This window comes from Temnothorax curvispinosus, unplaced genomic scaffold (assembly GCF_003070985.1).
Source record: "Temnothorax curvispinosus isolate PA1 unplaced genomic scaffold, ASM307098v1 QBEX01012062.1, whole genome shotgun sequence".
Lineage (NCBI taxonomy): Eukaryota > Metazoa > Arthropoda > Insecta > Hymenoptera > Formicidae > Temnothorax > Temnothorax curvispinosus.
Genome location: NW_020221842.1, coordinates 155,603 through 172,057, shown reverse-complemented (window position 1 = coordinate 172,057; position 16,455 = coordinate 155,603). Strand labels below are relative to the sequence as shown.

Here is a 16,455-nt window from a genome sequence, read left to right as displayed (position 1 = left end):
AAGGAGAAAGGGGGAGAGAGAGAGAGAGAGAGAGAGAGAAAGAAAAAGAAAGAGAGAGAGAGAGATTGAGATCGGACCGGACGATCCCACCTGTGATCTGTAATCTGTGATCTGCTTGTGATCCCCTGCGTCCCGCGATCCCGACGGACGTCGTCTCCAGCCGAGACCGAATCCCCCCTCCCCCTCCCGACGCGATGGACATCGACGCCGAGACCTGTCTCAAGGACTGGAACGACCTGGCGCAGGACTACAAGGAACTCGAGGTGAGGATCTCGGCCTCGGCCCCCTGTAACAGAACGGGGCCGACGAGGTTAGGTCTCGTTCCCCTCGCGTCACGTCTGCATGATCGCATCGTGATCCGCGGATCGCGGTGCGGTGCCGACCTGGACGGCGGGAAGGAGAGGGAAGGAGAGAAATCCGTGGTTTCGCCGATTTTTCGCGAGCGTCACGTGACGCTCGCGTGGCCTTGACGATAAAATCGATCACGCGCGAGCGATCTGGCGCCGTGTATTTTTTCAGGATTAATTACCGATTCCGATTAACGATGCTGCATTTTAATAGCGAGTGATGTTGCGGAATTTTAATAATAACCGCGATAATTGTAGCGCTCGCGCAATTGTACTTATTCCTCATTATTTTATTTTATGCAATATGACAGTTGTGAAGAAATAAAGCAACATGAATTAGATTAATAAAATAAAAATGTATGAATTATGCGAGAGATAATAGAAAAAATACAGTAAGAATAATGATCATTATCGATTGGTCACGAATCATACTTGAGATCTGTGATCATCGCTCATTAACTGATAATCAAGATATTGGAGGATATCGCTGTTGTGTTCTAAAGAGACATTTTTTTATTTGCAGGCACTAAATAGGGAATATCTTTTGAAATTGGAAGAAATTGGTGAGCTGCAAGCAAAATGTGTCAAAGGTATCTCCCACCAGAAATACCGGATGGGTGTAATATCCAAGTCTTTGAAACAGTAAGTTTGCATAGTGTCAGCTTGCATATTTTTCTCAGAAGCATATGCGATGATGTTTAAGAATTTAATTATATTAATTATGCAAGCTAATATATTTTTTTATTAAGTATTTAGAAAAGTACATGGATGGGAATAATTGGAGCATCCGTAATTGTTGAAATTGAAGTATTGTAACCGATAATCTGTGATTTTTATATTTCTAGGCTGAGTACAAAAGAAGCACGAGAAGACTTGCGGAAATCTATGACGAGGAGAGAACAGCAGCTTAGGGAGATGGAACAAACGCTACCTAAACAAAACGGCGTTTACTTACAAATTATTCTGGGCAGTGTCAATGTCTCCATATTAAATAACAACGACAAGTATGTTACTGTTAAGGATCAAATCTTAACGCATCTCGTATCCAGAGTGATTTTATGACGATTGTTTTCAGATTCAAGTACAAAGACGAATATGAGAAATTTAAACTAGTGCTATCGGTAATTGGATTCGTACTCTCTGTATTAAATCTATTTACCAACATAAGGTGAGATACTATTATCCGTTTAATTCATTATGATCAATATTGCATTTTCTATTTATAAAAAAATATATGATTATAGATATATAAAATTTTTCTTTGTTCTTGTATTATAACTTATATTACTACATTTAGTAGTAATATAAGTATTCTTTTTTATTATACGAAAATTTATATATATTTTAATAACCTTTATTGTGTTTTCCTTTTCAGGACCTTAGAACTTAGTTTCATGTTTCTCCTCGTCTGGTACTATTGCACGTTAACGATAAGAGAAAGTATACTCAAAGTGAACGGATCAAAAATTAAGGGCTGGTGGAGATTCCATCATTTCCTCTCGACAGTGATATCTGCTGTTCTACTAGTCTGGCCAAACACGGGACCGTGGTACCAGTTTCGCCGCCAGTTTATGTGGTTCAACGTGTATATCAGTAAGTGTTGTATAAATTTTTAGCAAAATCTATCAAATCCATCTTGGTCAAAAATCTGTCAAGTAAATTGTTTGTATCTAGAATTTTAATGTAACTTACAACATTATTTTATTCTTAACTGCGTGTAATAGCTACTTTTAACTAACTCTGATACACTCGCATTTTTCAGGTGTAGTTCAGTACTTGCAATTTCGGTACCAACGCGGCGTTTTGTACCGGTTAAAAGCGCTGGGCGAGAGAGACAATATGGATATCACCATCGAGGGATTCCATTCATGGATGTGGCGCGGTCTCTCGTTTCTGCTGCCGTTCCTCTTCGCCGGTTATTTCTTTCAGCTTTATAACGCGTACACGCTATACGAATTATCGTACCATCCAGAGGCGACGTGGCATGTATCGGTGCTCAGCGCCATGTTCCTCTTACTATTTGTGGGAAACTCGGCCACCACCATCATGGTAATCCCGCAGAAGCTCGTCAAGGAACGCGTCAAGGAGCATCTGTTCGCGTCTAAGCCCGTTCGCAGAAAGGAGGGAAGCGCGCGCGATAAGGACAATAAAGATGAAAAGAGTGAGTGAAGGAAAGACGTTGAGTACTTCTGACCTTTCTGGTGAAATTGAGGCTCGGCTGGATTATGAGAATAAATTGGGAAGAATTGTAAAGGAGAAGATGACTACGCTGTCTACGCTATAAAATGGTGTTGGTGCTGGCTCTAAAATATAACGAACCGTACTTTGTTGCGTTGAGCAAAGGTGAATTAATAACACATACATACACACATATACAACGTGAGTGACTGATCACAAATAAAGAAGTTTTTATTTACTATACTCTTGGATAAAGTCCATTGTCAAGTGCTTTCGAGAATGTTCTTTGTACTCTCAACCGTCCTGAAATAAACTTGCCTAATTCCAACAATAGGCTTCTCAACGAATTTCAGTCAATTTTTTTTAATAGGAGACAATATATAAAAGTCTTTAATTAATTGTCTATTATTATTTTTTAAAATTAAGTGATAGGCAGGAACCAGTTAAATTTATTTCAAATCAGTTGAACACTATAACTCAAAATTTTTTGTCTTTTATTCTCTTTTGTGAAAAATGTCCCTTATTTTAAATCTTTAAATTATTTAAGCATCAGTTGACGTCTCGAGAGTTTCGATTGGAGAAAAATTGATTCCAGATTAATCAAACAATCGTTGCAATTTATTCTATTTCATTCCGGAACACCTTGCATATGATTCTCGCTCGGATTATAATCATACCAAACGCATTTATTTTTGATTGAATTAATACCATGTGATATCGAACCATAGTTCGATCATGACAAGCAATATGACGCGTAAATATTGACGGATTGACGCCATGTTTTTGATAAGAGGCCAGTTAATCTATTTCCGGGAAATTTATATGTATATATATACACGTACACATACACGACACAAGATGCATATGTACAGGCTGTTTCTTAAAGTCTACTAGTGAAATTGAGTGAAATTATGCTCACATTTGATGAAATACTCTGTATACACACATATACATTTAAATTACGTAGTCATTCTATATGCAGATATACATAAATATACATATTATATAAATACCTATACATATGCGATATCGCGTTTACGAGATATCACATAAAGGACACGATTCGTGTATAAGTATCATGTATAATCATGTATAATTATGATATACTTTGCACTACATGTATTTATTGAAATGTATTTACTCATGTGTAAATAAAAGCGTACCGAGCCTAATCCTACAACGAGAACTTGCAGTTGAGAATTACTTACGCACCGAGTCGCTAATCTAAGTTTTTTTTTTCTTTAACACAAATTTCTCTTTCTTTTTCACACTTCTATTCCGTCCACGTCGCACGTAAGCGTGAAAACGCATCTTGTGCCGGGTTCTCTTAAACCCCGCGAGATAATGTATATTTTACTGTATGCATAATTTATAACAATGGAATTATGTAAAACATACACAAATTGTGTATATATATTGCATATATTTATAACAATCTCTGTATGTAATACAATTTCTGTGATGCATTGTTTGGACACAGTCGCGCATTTTATTATAATTAATAATATACAATATCTTTTAATAATATATCTTTTTTATTAAATAATATATCTTTTCTCTTAATAATATATCTTTTTTGACGAATTAAGGAACCGTGTGGTGTGTGCACATCTCAATGAATTGATTTAATTAAAAAATTCTCATTTTCTTCAGTATAATTTTAGATATAATCTCAACTTTGAAAAAAAAAACATTCCAAAGATGCTATTTCTATCAAGGTGATAAAGATATGTGATCGATGAATCAATAAATGATATGTCAACTTCTAGGTCCACCAAGTTTAAAGTATATTGAGTGATCCAAACGGAAAGGAGGAGACCGGCTTGCGTATACGGTATAGTACAGAGTAAGACCGGTGAGATGGAGAACCGGCTACGTCACTGTCTGGAAAAGCAATAGTTTAGTCATTGCGATCTGCGACGCTTAGGTAAGCCCATCCAGTTCGCTTATCGACGTTCGCCACGAGCGTACACGTCCGCCTGAACTTTGCACATCCTATTATATCCCGTACGGTCTGTGACATTCAGGTGAACAGGTGTGCATTCAGCAGTCGAGATGCCGGTGAGAATCAATTGGCCCATGCTGACGGCGACGGTCTTCCCTAACATTGGCGGCTTGGTCGGCGGCTATGTCACCAGGAATAATATGATTTGGTACGAGGTGAGGATCACACCGCAAATGCGTCGCATAGAGATCACCTCATTGTCGCGAGATGTTGCGCGATATGAGAAATGAAGAGACCGCTATCCCGATTGGGAGAATATTACGTCGTTATGCGCTTTTTCTGCGGAATCTAATTATAAACTCGCGAAAGCGTTTGCAGGCGAAGGTCGCCTGATATGCGCGAATCGATATAAGAGCGATTCGCGAAGTAATGTGGTGCTACCTTGCTTTTAGAATTAAAATCGGGACTTGTGCCTCGTGTACTCTGTAACGAGAATTGTTACTGCAATATTATTTATAATTACTTGCATTTATATTTCTTTATATAATCTGATATTTATAGTTATAATAGTTTATAATTACAATCTTAATTTTATGGTCATATATAATAAATATATATTATGCATTATTTATATTTAGAAATTATATACTGCACGTATATTCATCTAATTTTTCGCACAATTGAATGTTATCTATAACCGTCATCATAAGCTTAGAGTTACGTAATATTTATCTCTTGATAAATTACAGTTCGTAACGTGCGATACATAAATGCAAACTCCATAAAATGTACTTGTCTGAAGAGCCAGTAATTCTAGCAAATAATCACAATCCCGCGAATCTGTAATTATATCTATCAATTCGATTATTTTCTTTAGGAATTCGTAGTCCTTATACAACCTCTCGTCCAAAAAAGGAATACATTATATCTTTTCTCGCGGATGACGTGTTCTTCTATTATCTCGATGTCTTTTCTTCTATATGATCTTCATAAATATGTACAGTCTTTCAAAAAAAAGAACTACGAACTTTTGAGGCTTACATCCGCCTATAAATAAAAGATTTGTATTATAATAAACGTGTATCCTAAAGTTTACATTTATTATGAGATACAAATAAGGTGATAGAAATTCAGTCATATAGGATTCGTCTTATTGACAATTTAAATGCAACTTTGATTTGTTTAACGGATTGCTCGATGTAATAAATGAAGATAGAATGACTATGAATATCGATCGCCAATGACGAGTATTCAAACAATGATTCAAATAGAGATATGTGAATCACTACAAAAACTTAGTAATGATATACGACTGCAAATCTGTAATTAATTATGCTTATGTAATCGGTGATTGAGGGCAGTCTGTGATTATTACCGTCCGTGAGTATCATTGTAAAGGATACGTAAGAAAAAGATAGGTTGTTTCTTGAAATATTCAAGAGAAAAAGTCTCGTGCTGTTTCTCTCGGATATTTATCTCGCAAAGTAAGCGTCGATACGTTATCTCGGGTTGCTTTTATTTCGCTTACACAAAATCTCTTTTCGTGTGAGAGAAAGAGAAAGAGGACTTAACTTAAAGAGCGGCCAAGCAGCACTTCTACCTACCGTCAATCGCGGAAATGCTCAAGTGTTTTACAATAAATTACACCTTACCGCGCTAGTGATATAACATGTAATATATCGCTTTTGTACGTATAGATGTGTCCGCCGCGCGCTTTAATCCGTTTCACCCTCGTTCCAGTCGTTGAAAAAATCGAAATGTATCCCGCCGAATTGGGTATTCGCACCCGTGTGGACCACCCTCTACTGTACAATGGGTTACTCGTCGTACCTCGTGTGGCGAGACGGAGGTGGGTTCGAGGGAGCGGCCGTACCGCTCAGCCTTTACGGCCTCAATCTCGCCCTCAACTGGTCGTGGTCGCCGCTATTCTTCGGGGCTCACAACATAAAATGGGTATTACATCGGATTTTACATGCACATACACACGCGCGCATTACGTTAATCGTAAATCTCTGGGACTGTTCGAGTGTTTTCCATATAATTTTATCTTCATAATTATTTATTACTCAAATAATTATTGCTACTGGAAGATATCTATACTCAAGATAGATCTTTTTGAGATTCGCAACACTTAAGATTAATCCTAATTATTCGCGAATAAATATGACTAGTAAAAAAAAAAAGAAATAGAAAAACTAGAAATTAATTTTCTTTTCAGTTTCAATGATAATTACGAAGAAGAGAGCATGTATTTTTTCAAGCCGACTTAAATCTATATTTCTAAAAATAAAGATTACATATAATCAACAGAACATTATAAGAATATCTTTGTATACATAATCTTCATCTTTTAAAATATGACATAGTTTCTTTTTAATTAAGACGATCTAGAAAAAGAAACAAGCTATCAATGCCCGAATCGCTCGAACGATCCCTGAATCTTACAGTGATTTTAGACCGAAGCGAGTTTAGGGATTACTTTGGATGCGATTAGATCCAACTTTTGTGAACTCGCGTTCGGTTAGAATCGCGTTTTATTGATTTTATTAGAAAACCTAATAAAAAATAAGTTTTTTGTAATTATTTTCTAGTATACTTTCAAGATAAATTCCTAAAACAAGAACGGATCAAGCATGTGTGTTTCATATAAAATTCTGATATAGTTTTATAGATCATTTTTGCATTAATCAGAGTGTGGCGTCGTTAAGCGCTTTCGGAGCAATCCTACGTAATTCCGCTTCGGTCGAAAATGTTACTAAGACTATCGTTTTACATTCGTGCACAGGCTCTCTACGAAGTTGCGGCGTTGTGGGTCAGCACGGCAGCGGTCGGGGTCGTGTTCTACCACGTTAATCCCGCTGCCGGCTATCTCATCATCCCCTACGTCGTGTGGAACTCTTTCGCCGCGGCGTTCAATTACATGCTCTACCGGGATAACAAACAGCTCCCCGCCGTTGAAAAAGTCGAGGGAAAGAAGAATTAAAGCTTATTTACATACAAAACGAATAGAGAAAGGGGAGAAATAGAGACACAAAAACACGGCGGTGCCGGGTGGATGTTCGCTTAGAAAGACAGCATTCCTCACGAGACTAATGCTAATGGTGGGCTTAACGAGTACTTTGAGTATATAAAAATCGAGTATTCGTATTTATCTCTGTTAAAGATATTTTGTGAAAGTGATAAAAAGAATATCGCTGCAAACTATTCCTATCAGAATCTATTACGTTTTTCTTACTTATATCAATACAGCATATTGAATGGAATACTTTGTAGCAAAATTCTTTTTTCTTTCTCAGTAAAAATTTATTGCATAAAAAAAGATGACGTGCGAAAATACTCGTTATTCAAAGTTATTGAAAAACTTGATATTCTTGCATTGACGTGACAAGCTTATCGCGATTGGCTGTTCTATTTAATCTTAAAAAATTGAGATAATTGAGTGCCCATTATTAACTATTTGACTTTCGTACAATCGCCATTATCATTATTGATCACTTCAGTCATTTGTTCGACGAACGTCGGGTTCGACGAGACGTGCCTTTGCATTGAACGCACAACGCCGTTAGTATACACATGTTTATTGATCGATATACGAAACAAAGATTAGTTAATCGACCACGTGTACGTACATTATACAATGTAATATCTTAATTATACCAAGCTTTAATAAATCATATAAAGTAACCTGGGGACAGGATGGATGGGGACAGATGGTGTGGACAGGAAACTTTCACTTTCTTCTGTCTATCCTATTCCGCGTGGAACTACGGAGCATTCTTTTGAATTAATTAACCTTGATAAAATAATGTCAGCCGCGAATTCGGAGAACTCCCGCCTCCGTTTAGAGCTGTGGCATCAATCACGCCTTTTGTACAGAATAGGGCAGAATATATTACACAAGAGCGATATCGAGTATGATGGTACAGGCGGCTGCTCGGGCGGGATCTCTTTTAGGCGGCTGTTGCCGCCGCATTCAGCTGCCGTGTTTCACAAGCGCTACGTGGGTTCGGTTGCGTAGATGTAGCCTTGCTGTTGTAGCACGTAAAGCCGCTTCTCTACTGCCTCTTTGTCTGAAATTAAGTGACAAACCGTGATCACTATGAACAATAGAATCGAGGAAAGATTATTTTGGTGAGATCTAATTTTATTTTAAATTATAAATGAGTGAAAAAAGAGATTTAATAAGTACTTGTTATATTTATTACATAATGTGTAAAAAGGTACTGCAATTGGATAAATTATTAAATTGGTAAATAAAGATTAAGTTGATGCGCAAATGTGTTTTCATGTAAAAATAAGATCTCAAGTATAAGCTGAAAAAGAAATCACATAAATGATGAGAAATAGTAGAGATGATATTTTTACTATTATCAAACATATCTTTTCCAAATCTTTCAAAATTGTAAAAAAAAAATAGATTTTTTTACGATTTCGACGAAAATTCAATCAGCGTGGAGACAAAACATACATTTAATAAGTAGAGCTCGATCCTGGCTATGGCTGACATGCTGCGCTAACGAATGCAATAATATCTGCGCCGTATGGTATCGCTGGAAACATTCGCCGCCTTTTCCAAATAGCTCGTCCAATGCCGCTGATTGACACTGTAAAAGTATAATCACATCAAATACTTACAATCGTTTGTTAATTGTCAAAAACATAACGTATATTGAGGTATACTGTATAAAGAAATTAGAGGTAATAAGCGCAATTAAGAAAATATAAAATTATTACAGTACCATGTGAATCGCATGATTGTACAGTATCTTGTCCGCCGTAGCTCCTGTTTGACGAAGAAGGCCCACGCTATTCAGTTGCTTGCATTCCATCAAACACAACTTAAATTTCTCGTTCATGGTACTGACAACTGCAATATTAAAAGAAAACAATTTTATTTAAATATAGTTTATATGTAACTCATACACCAACTTTAAATTTAATAAACAAATCACATACATTTTAAATGGTACTTATCGCAAAGAAATTTGTTCTTAGTGAGAATATAGAAACTTAATATATTTCGGAATTGTAGTTTCACAAACGGTGAAACGCTGAATACACTTTGTGAATTATACTTCGTGGGATAGAAATAAAAAAATTTTGCGTCGCGTTCAATTTTATATTACTTTAAAACAAAATTGTAAAATTTCTAGGATTTTTTTAGAATTTTAAATATTCTAGGATTTAGGATCTGTTTTAAAATCCAGGGTTCTAAATCCTAAAATTGAAAATTTGAAGTTTTTAAATTCAGAATTTTTAGAATTTGTGAATGTATGTGATCTGTTGTTAGATATCAGATAAAAATAAGAATAGAAACAAACTACAACGACAAATGGCGATAAGATTCCGGTCAAATGTTTAGCAAGCTTGATAAATATGAATCTGTTAAACTCGCATAAATACTACGATAATCTACTACGGGAATCATTTACCTTCCTTCACGGTGGCTGTCGGTTGCAGCCTTCCGGCTTTGAGTTCCTGAGTGGCCAGATTCAGGCCGGAGCTGAGCCACTGAAGGGCTCGTACCAGAAGGATGACCTGCTCGGCGCGTTTCCTGGTGGCCGCATTACCAGCCTGTTCGATGCTGCCGAGAGGCGCCGGTTGCTCGATATTGCCGAGCGGGCCAGCCCTGGATCTGGCGACTTCGCATACACATTCGCACAATGCCACGACGAAATTCAACTTGGCCAGGATCTCGTTGTGCTCACGCTCCATTATCGTCTCCTCCGGTAGCTCCGGCGCGATAAACGTTAATGGACGATCATCGATTGTCGTCGGTGGTATATCCGGAAAGAGACTTTGGAAACTACCGGCTTCTACAGACGAAATGAATAATTGACAGAATTACTAAAAGATTTAGAGTTTTTTTTTTAACAAAATGTATTTATCTAATGTAATGTATTTACTAGGAACAAAATGTCAACTGAAGTGATGATTAGAAATTATCAGATTATGAATCGGTGGTTATTGAGTGGCACTGAGATATAATATTCTGCACATCTCAATACGTTGCTCCAGCCAACGAGATTTTTATAAAAATGGTCAAAGTATTACCAGATATTTCTGGAAGGGTGACGGCCCTAGTGCCGAAGGGTATGACAGGCGAATGCCTAAGAGTGTTGTTGTTATCTTGAAAAGCTCGCGAGGTGGGCGAGCCAAGTACCGCTAGCGGACCTGTGAGCAATGGCGAGGATGCGCTGTTATTACCCGTGGAACGGCGCAACGGTGAGGTTCCGCTCGGCGTGTGCGAGTGTCTAGCTACAGGGCTGACCTGCCAGGTGTTAGGCGGCGGCGGAGTCTCGCTCAACCTAATTTTTGATAAATTAGTTTTATTCGATTGCTTTATTTTATTTTTTTTATTATTTCCACATAGAAATGTCCCAAGAGCCTAGACCTTTAATAAAAAAAAAATAAAAAAAAATAAAATAAAATAAAAGTTTCAATAAATTATTCTTACAAATGAATAATTCGATACAATTTTTAAAACAAATAGCAATTCGAGATTAATAGACTGTTAATTGTAACACCATAGATCTGATTGATTTGTTCTATTGACAATTGCAAAGCGAAAAACTTAGGTAAATTAAGATTTTTTAATGAAATTCTATTAAAATTATAATATAATATGATTATTTCTCGATTAATAAAATTACTTCTCTTTTTCCCTCTCTTTCGAAATCTTTAATTTTATTCTAATTTGAGAAAAGAATCAGTGTAAAAAGACCCCACATAACTTATATGAAAAAAATGTTTTCGGTCAATTTTTGCTTGGATTTGTGATATGTTGTATTTTTATATCCCAATGAAGAGTCTCAAATTTTATCAACTTTCTATGATTAATCTCTTATAGGCATTTGAAAATATCCTACACAAGAACCGTTCGTATGTTTATATACACGAGCTTTGCCGCCAAAATATTCATGAACATTCACACACAGATGCAGGAAGAGGCACACAAGTGCAAACTCGTGTATACAAACGTACAAATAGTTCTTGTGTAGATTTTCAAATAGAGATTATAATTCAGAAACTAATCATAAAAAGTTTATGAAATTTGAGACTTTTCATCGGGGACACAAAAACTACAACATATTACAAATCCAAGGAAATTGACCGAAAACGTTCTTTTCACATAAATCGTGCGAAGTCCTTTATGATTTTAATTATTTAGAAACCCGCAAAGAGTAAGAAAAAATTGTCTTTGACTCGACTGTTCGAGGACATGCTTTACATGTCGTACCTTCTGCCGGGCGGAGTGCCGATGACAAACTGCACGCTAGGCGGACTGAGGGAGCCGATGTCCGGTGGGTGACTTCTGTGGGAATCCACACTGCGTTTCATGCTGATCGGTTGTGAGCGGGGCACGACGCTACTGCCAGAACGGGCGGCATTCGTCAAGGGAGATTGGGGTTGCTGAGCCGCTGCATTTCGTTGACATGGAACGGGAATCGGCTCAGAAATCGGCAGGTAGCATGGTCTGGGTGGACTGATGGCTTCCCTGCTCGTCTGTCTGGTATACCTAGTGAATAATTATAGAAAAACAAAAATAAACACAATAATGTGAAAATAATTATAATTGGTCTAATATTTAAAAAGTTTGCAATTCTATTTAAGTTATATAAATTGATATATTTAAAAAAATAATAAAATGTCACGTACTCGCCCAATTTCGATAAGCATGGCCGGGGTGGACTGACAGCTTCTCTACTCATTTGTTTGGTATACCTGGAAAATAATCAGATAAATATTCAAGCATTCTAATAAAAATATTTTATATCTAAATAACAAAGGAAACATAAAGATATGAAAATATTTAAAGATTAGAAATTCAACTTTGTACAGGGTATTTCAGCCAATTCCCCTTGATTAAATTATTATTAAAACTTTTTCATAACTTTTACTAATATATTCTTTCGTTTCTTTCAGATCATCACTTATTATGCACTTACTTGACTGGCGGATTATTGTCAGTATCGCTACTGATGTCGCTCGGCACAAGGACGAAGTCATCCTCGGGACTGGAGCAAGGAGTCTCCGTCGTTTCGGGCTCCGATCTGTTGACAATCGGCGTTCCTTCCTCGATCGGAATCGCCATTGTCCCCGGCGATGCCGGCAGTTCGGTAGGCACAGGGCTTGGACTCGGACTCTCTCGGACACCCGTGAGGAACGGGTGACCAAAGAACTGGTCGAAATCCATGCGGTCAGTCGCTTCGCGCCTCAACAGGCCCATTAAAAGATTCGTCAGCTCCGGTGATGTTCCAGGAGGTATACTAAAAAAGAACGAGACACATCCACATGATACTCTTTCTCTTTTATATTATTTTCTACTATAAATTTCTTCTTAATATAAAATAAAAAATTTAAGAATTTCGAGAAAGGCCAGATTAAAAAATTAAAGAAAAGAAAAAAGCCAGTACAAAATATACATGGTGACGTAATAAAAAAATCCAGAAAAATATAAAGAATCCGCTATTTTATAAAGAAACATTTCTTAATTATATATATATAATATAAAATTTAGATCTTTTTCCTTCCAATTCCAATATAAATTCAATATACTAACATAAAAGAGAATAAAGCTTCTATTAAACATTACATATTTCTGTACCTAGGAACAAGATTAACAGTGTTCTCGTAGATCGACTTGAGTGCATGAGGATTATTTGCGGGATGCGGTGCCTTCCCGGTGAGACATTGGTATAATATCGTGCCAACCGACCACAGATCCGCCTTAGCGTCATATTGAAGAGACATAATGACTTCGGGCGCCATGTACATCGGCGATCCACACAAAGTCGCAGCCATTACGCCTTCCTGCAGGAACCTAGCAAAACCAAAATCCGCTGAAACAAAAAAAAACGCATTAATATTGTATAGATTCTTGTAACGGCTGATGCCGCATGGCCCGATCACGTGTAAGTAGCGTGTGCGAATTGTCGAACAGGTGGGAAATCATCGAACCGCGGTATCCGAGACCGCGGCGAATATTCAATGTCGCTCTAACAACCGCCGAATAAATATATCGATCGCTCTGAGTCGCCCGGTTATTAACGGTTTTACTTATTGTATCGTATTGCATTATATATTATAAAATTGAACGTGGAGTGTATCCTAGAAATGTTCGTAATCCGAAGGGCATGAACAATATGAACAATCATTTATAAATTGATAAGTGCTCGACGTTTGAGGTACGCGCGACCGGTGTGCGCATCGCGCTCGACGCTGTATTCCTATCCAGAATAAATTATTGTTACCAGCATTTTTGCATTTGTACGTTCAATGGTACAACAAATATCATTTATTAATAGAAAAGTTAATATCAAACTAAAAAAAAAGTCAAACCTAGTAAAGATACGGAAATGCTCTTACCTATTTTTAATGTTATTTCATGTGGCTGTGGACAGGTTTTACCACAGTTGTGATTCAACAGGATATTCTGCGGCTTGAGATCCCTGTGGACTATCCCTTTGGCGTGCAGTACCTTCATCGCGCGAACCAACTGCTTGAGGAACAGCCTGATGGTATCCTCAGAAAGAGTACCTTTCGCTATCAGAAAGATACAAATTATTATTTATACATAAAACCTATTCGTCCTATAACATTAAAGTATAACATTAAACATTAAAGTTTGATATTTGAAGCTTTCGCGGTTGAAGTCGCATGAATTTTTTATTTAATCAGAGAAAAGTAACCTGATACGGTATCAGGTTGCTTTTCCTCGACTGAAATACTCCCAAAATGTTGGAATCAAATAAAAAATTCACGCGGCTCCAACCCAGAAGCCAAACTCAATGCATTAAAGTTTCATTAATTGTCTTTTTTCACTTGATTTAGTTATCATGCGCAATTTTTGTTGTTGCAAAAGTTGCGTGTGCTCACCATTTAAATAATCTCCCAAATCTCCACCGTTGCAATATTCCATAACCAGGAAGACATTATGATTAGACTCCTGCATCAAGAAAATATTAATTATAATATTTTTCATAATATATACTCTCGAGTATATATTATGACAGAGATTTTATAAATGTGACAGTCTCACCTTACAATCGTATAGCGCGACAACATTCTCATGATGTAGTTTAGTCAATGCCTGTAAAACAAAGCACAATTTTCCTATAATATATAATAAAAATATGCAATATTTATAGCAAAAACATATTTTTTAATATTTGTTAATAACATTTCTTTTCTTTCCTCTCCTTTTTATTTATGAAATTTCTAAAATCTGTCACGAGCACAAAGGGCGCACCTTTAAAATTTTGATCTCCTTTTTCAGCAAGTCTTGCGATTTTGCCAAAGTCTTCTTTGTGATACTCTTGATAGCCACTACTAAATTTGGTTTCTGCAAAATACAAAGCAGCTAGATATAATTATTGACTCGGTATTAATATAGTAAAAACTAAATTCCATAATAAAGCAAAGTAATTTGAATTAATTTAAAAACAGATTAATTCAAATTAAATTAAAAAAATGTCAAAGTGCAGATTTCTCTCAAAGCTAAAAATTCGTTTAATAGACATCATATTATCTTACGAAAGACGAGACAACATTTCACAAAGAAATCTCAAACAAGCGAGTTCTTTTTTTTATATTAAAAATCTCAGAATCTCATAATGGGAGCTTTCCAGCAAGCGACACAAATCGACAAGTGTTGTTTTGTCTTTGGGAGCTTTTCAGCAAGCGACACAAGTCCACACAAGTCGTTTTATCTTTGTCACTCATTGCCATAAAAGAAAGATACAATGACATCTGTCGACTTGTGTCGCCTGCTGGAAAGCTCCCTATAAACATTAGATTCATATTAGAAGTAACCGAGTTCTATTAAAAAACAAACTCCTTATTTATTCTAGTGAGTATTACGCTACGATATCTATCTTGATAAAGTTTGACAAAGAAGTTTCAGAAACCTGTAAGATCCTACTGGAACAATGGAATCTTCACAAAGAAATAGATTTAACATATATTAAAGGAAAACGCATATATATACATATATGTACGTTTTTCTATCGAAATACATATAGATATATATATATGTATACATATATAGATATATCTATATATATACTTATATATATATATCTTCCCTACATATCTATATGTACATCAGGCTTGTAATTTTGACCAATCAATCCTCGTTCGCGAGACAGGCACGCGAGGCGTGGATCAGGAACGGGATAGTGCTCACTTTGCGATGCCTGCCCCTGAAGACCACGGCGAAGGCGCCGGTGCCGATCAGGTCCTTGGGATTGTACTCGTAGTCGCCGAGGATCTCCATCTCTCTGGTCCGACGGGCGGTCTCTACCGACGTGCTGGGCTCCGCGGTTTACCAACAACACGAGGACGCATCGCCCGCGATCGGGGATCGATGATGATAACCGTCGGCCCCCCGCCGCCGTCGTCGTCTGCTCCAAAATGACACGACGTTGTCAAATGTCACGCAGTCACAGCTGCCCGTCCCCTCCGCCCCGAAGCGGATCTACATCTCGTCCATCATTGTCCTCAATCGTGGCGTCGCGTCGAATTACCGCTGTCCGCAGTCCGCCCCGCCGACTGTTAAGAAACAACACGACACGTCCGTGGCGAGGAGCGGAAGGGGCGACGGGCACGTCCGAAAACACAGGAACACCCCGCGGAGAGGGGACACCTACTCCCCGCCGATGTGTTAACGCGTCGCACGCACCACCGCTCCACCTCGGCGTTGACGCAATCGGTCCGACGGCCGGGGGACGGGACGTCGGACATCGTCGCGAACAGTCGCGAATGGCGCGACGATCGCCCGCGCGCATCAAGTCGCTGAAGAATCGAATCCCTCAAGCAAGATATCCTTGCATCTTGGACATTCTTCAGATAATTCTTCAGATAATTTTTTAGATAACTCTTCAGATAATAACTTCAGATAATTTTTCAGATGATTTTTCACCCGTCGCGTTGTATGTGTTTCAGACTGAACTCTGAAGAAATTTAAATTTATATTAATCATAT

The 16,455-nt window shown here is 37.5% G+C and overlaps 3 protein-coding genes across 3 annotated transcripts; 2 read left to right on the top strand and 1 right to left on the bottom strand.

Annotated features, from left to right (window-relative positions):
- Positions 1–27: 27 nt before the first annotated feature.
- Positions 28–2,872, top strand: LOC112462208 (transmembrane protein 120 homolog). The gene is made up of 6 exons (XM_025027847.1): positions 28–263; positions 871–989; positions 1,193–1,351; positions 1,423–1,515; positions 1,723–1,940; positions 2,110–2,872. Exons 1-6 carry the CDS (start codon positions 195–197, stop codon positions 2,514–2,516), a joined length of 1,065 nt encoding a protein of 354 aa, XP_024883615.1. The 5' UTR covers positions 28–194; the 3' UTR covers positions 2,517–2,872.
- A 1,584-nt stretch (positions 2,873–4,456) lies between these two features.
- LOC112462212 (translocator protein) lies at positions 4,457–8,155 on the top strand. Its single transcript, XM_025027854.1, has 3 exons — positions 4,457–4,685; positions 6,211–6,423; positions 7,256–8,155. The coding sequence occupies exons 1-3, from the start codon at positions 4,581–4,583 to the stop codon at positions 7,451–7,453; spliced, it is 516 nt and encodes a 171-aa protein (XP_024883622.1). The 5' UTR covers positions 4,457–4,580; the 3' UTR covers positions 7,454–8,155.
- On the bottom strand, positions 8,033–16,205 carry LOC112462211 (serine/threonine-protein kinase ULK2). The gene is made up of 14 exons (XM_025027853.1): positions 15,659–16,205; positions 14,723–14,815; positions 14,513–14,563; positions 14,350–14,419; positions 13,840–14,016; positions 13,079–13,313; positions 12,420–12,740; positions 12,130–12,195; positions 11,711–11,989; positions 10,525–10,778; positions 9,903–10,286; positions 9,210–9,337; positions 8,939–9,074; positions 8,033–8,540 (listed from the first exon to the last, which is right to left on the bottom strand). Exons 1-14 carry the CDS (start codon positions 15,746–15,748, stop codon positions 8,467–8,469), a joined length of 2,358 nt encoding a protein of 785 aa, XP_024883621.1. The 5' UTR covers positions 15,749–16,205; the 3' UTR covers positions 8,033–8,466.
- Positions 16,206–16,455: the final 250 nt, after the last annotated feature.

Coding starts and splice junctions, on each gene's coding strand:
- LOC112462212 (XM_025027854.1), top strand. CDS start 4,581: ATGCCGGTGAGAATCAATTGGCCCATGCTGACGGCGACGGTCTTCCCT. Junction 4,686..6,210: donor ATAATATGATTTGGTACGAG/GTGAGGATCACA, acceptor CCCTCGTTCCAG/TCGTTGAAAAAATCGAAATG. Junction 6,424..7,255: donor GGGCTCACAACATAAAATGG/GTATTACATCGG, acceptor ATTCGTGCACAG/GCTCTCTACGAAGTTGCGGC.
- LOC112462208 (XM_025027847.1), top strand. CDS start 195: ATGGACATCGACGCCGAGACCTGTCTCAAGGACTGGAACGACCTGGCG. Junction 1,352..1,422: donor ATATTAAATAACAACGACAA/GTATGTTACTGT, acceptor GATTGTTTTCAG/ATTCAAGTACAAAGACGAAT. Junction 1,941..2,109: donor GTGGTTCAACGTGTATATCA/GTAAGTGTTGTA, acceptor CGCATTTTTCAG/GTGTAGTTCAGTACTTGCAA.
- LOC112462211 (XM_025027853.1), bottom strand. CDS start 15,748: ATGGAGATCCTCGGCGACTACGAGTACAATCCCAAGGACCTGATCGGC. Junction 12,196..12,419: donor GACAATAATCCGCCAGTCAA/GTAAGTGCATAA, acceptor ATTATTTTCCAG/GTATACCAAACAAATGAGTA. Junction 10,287..10,524: donor CACCCTTCCAGAAATATCTG/GTAATACTTTGA, acceptor TTTCGTCTGTAG/AAGCCGGTAGTTTCCAAAGT.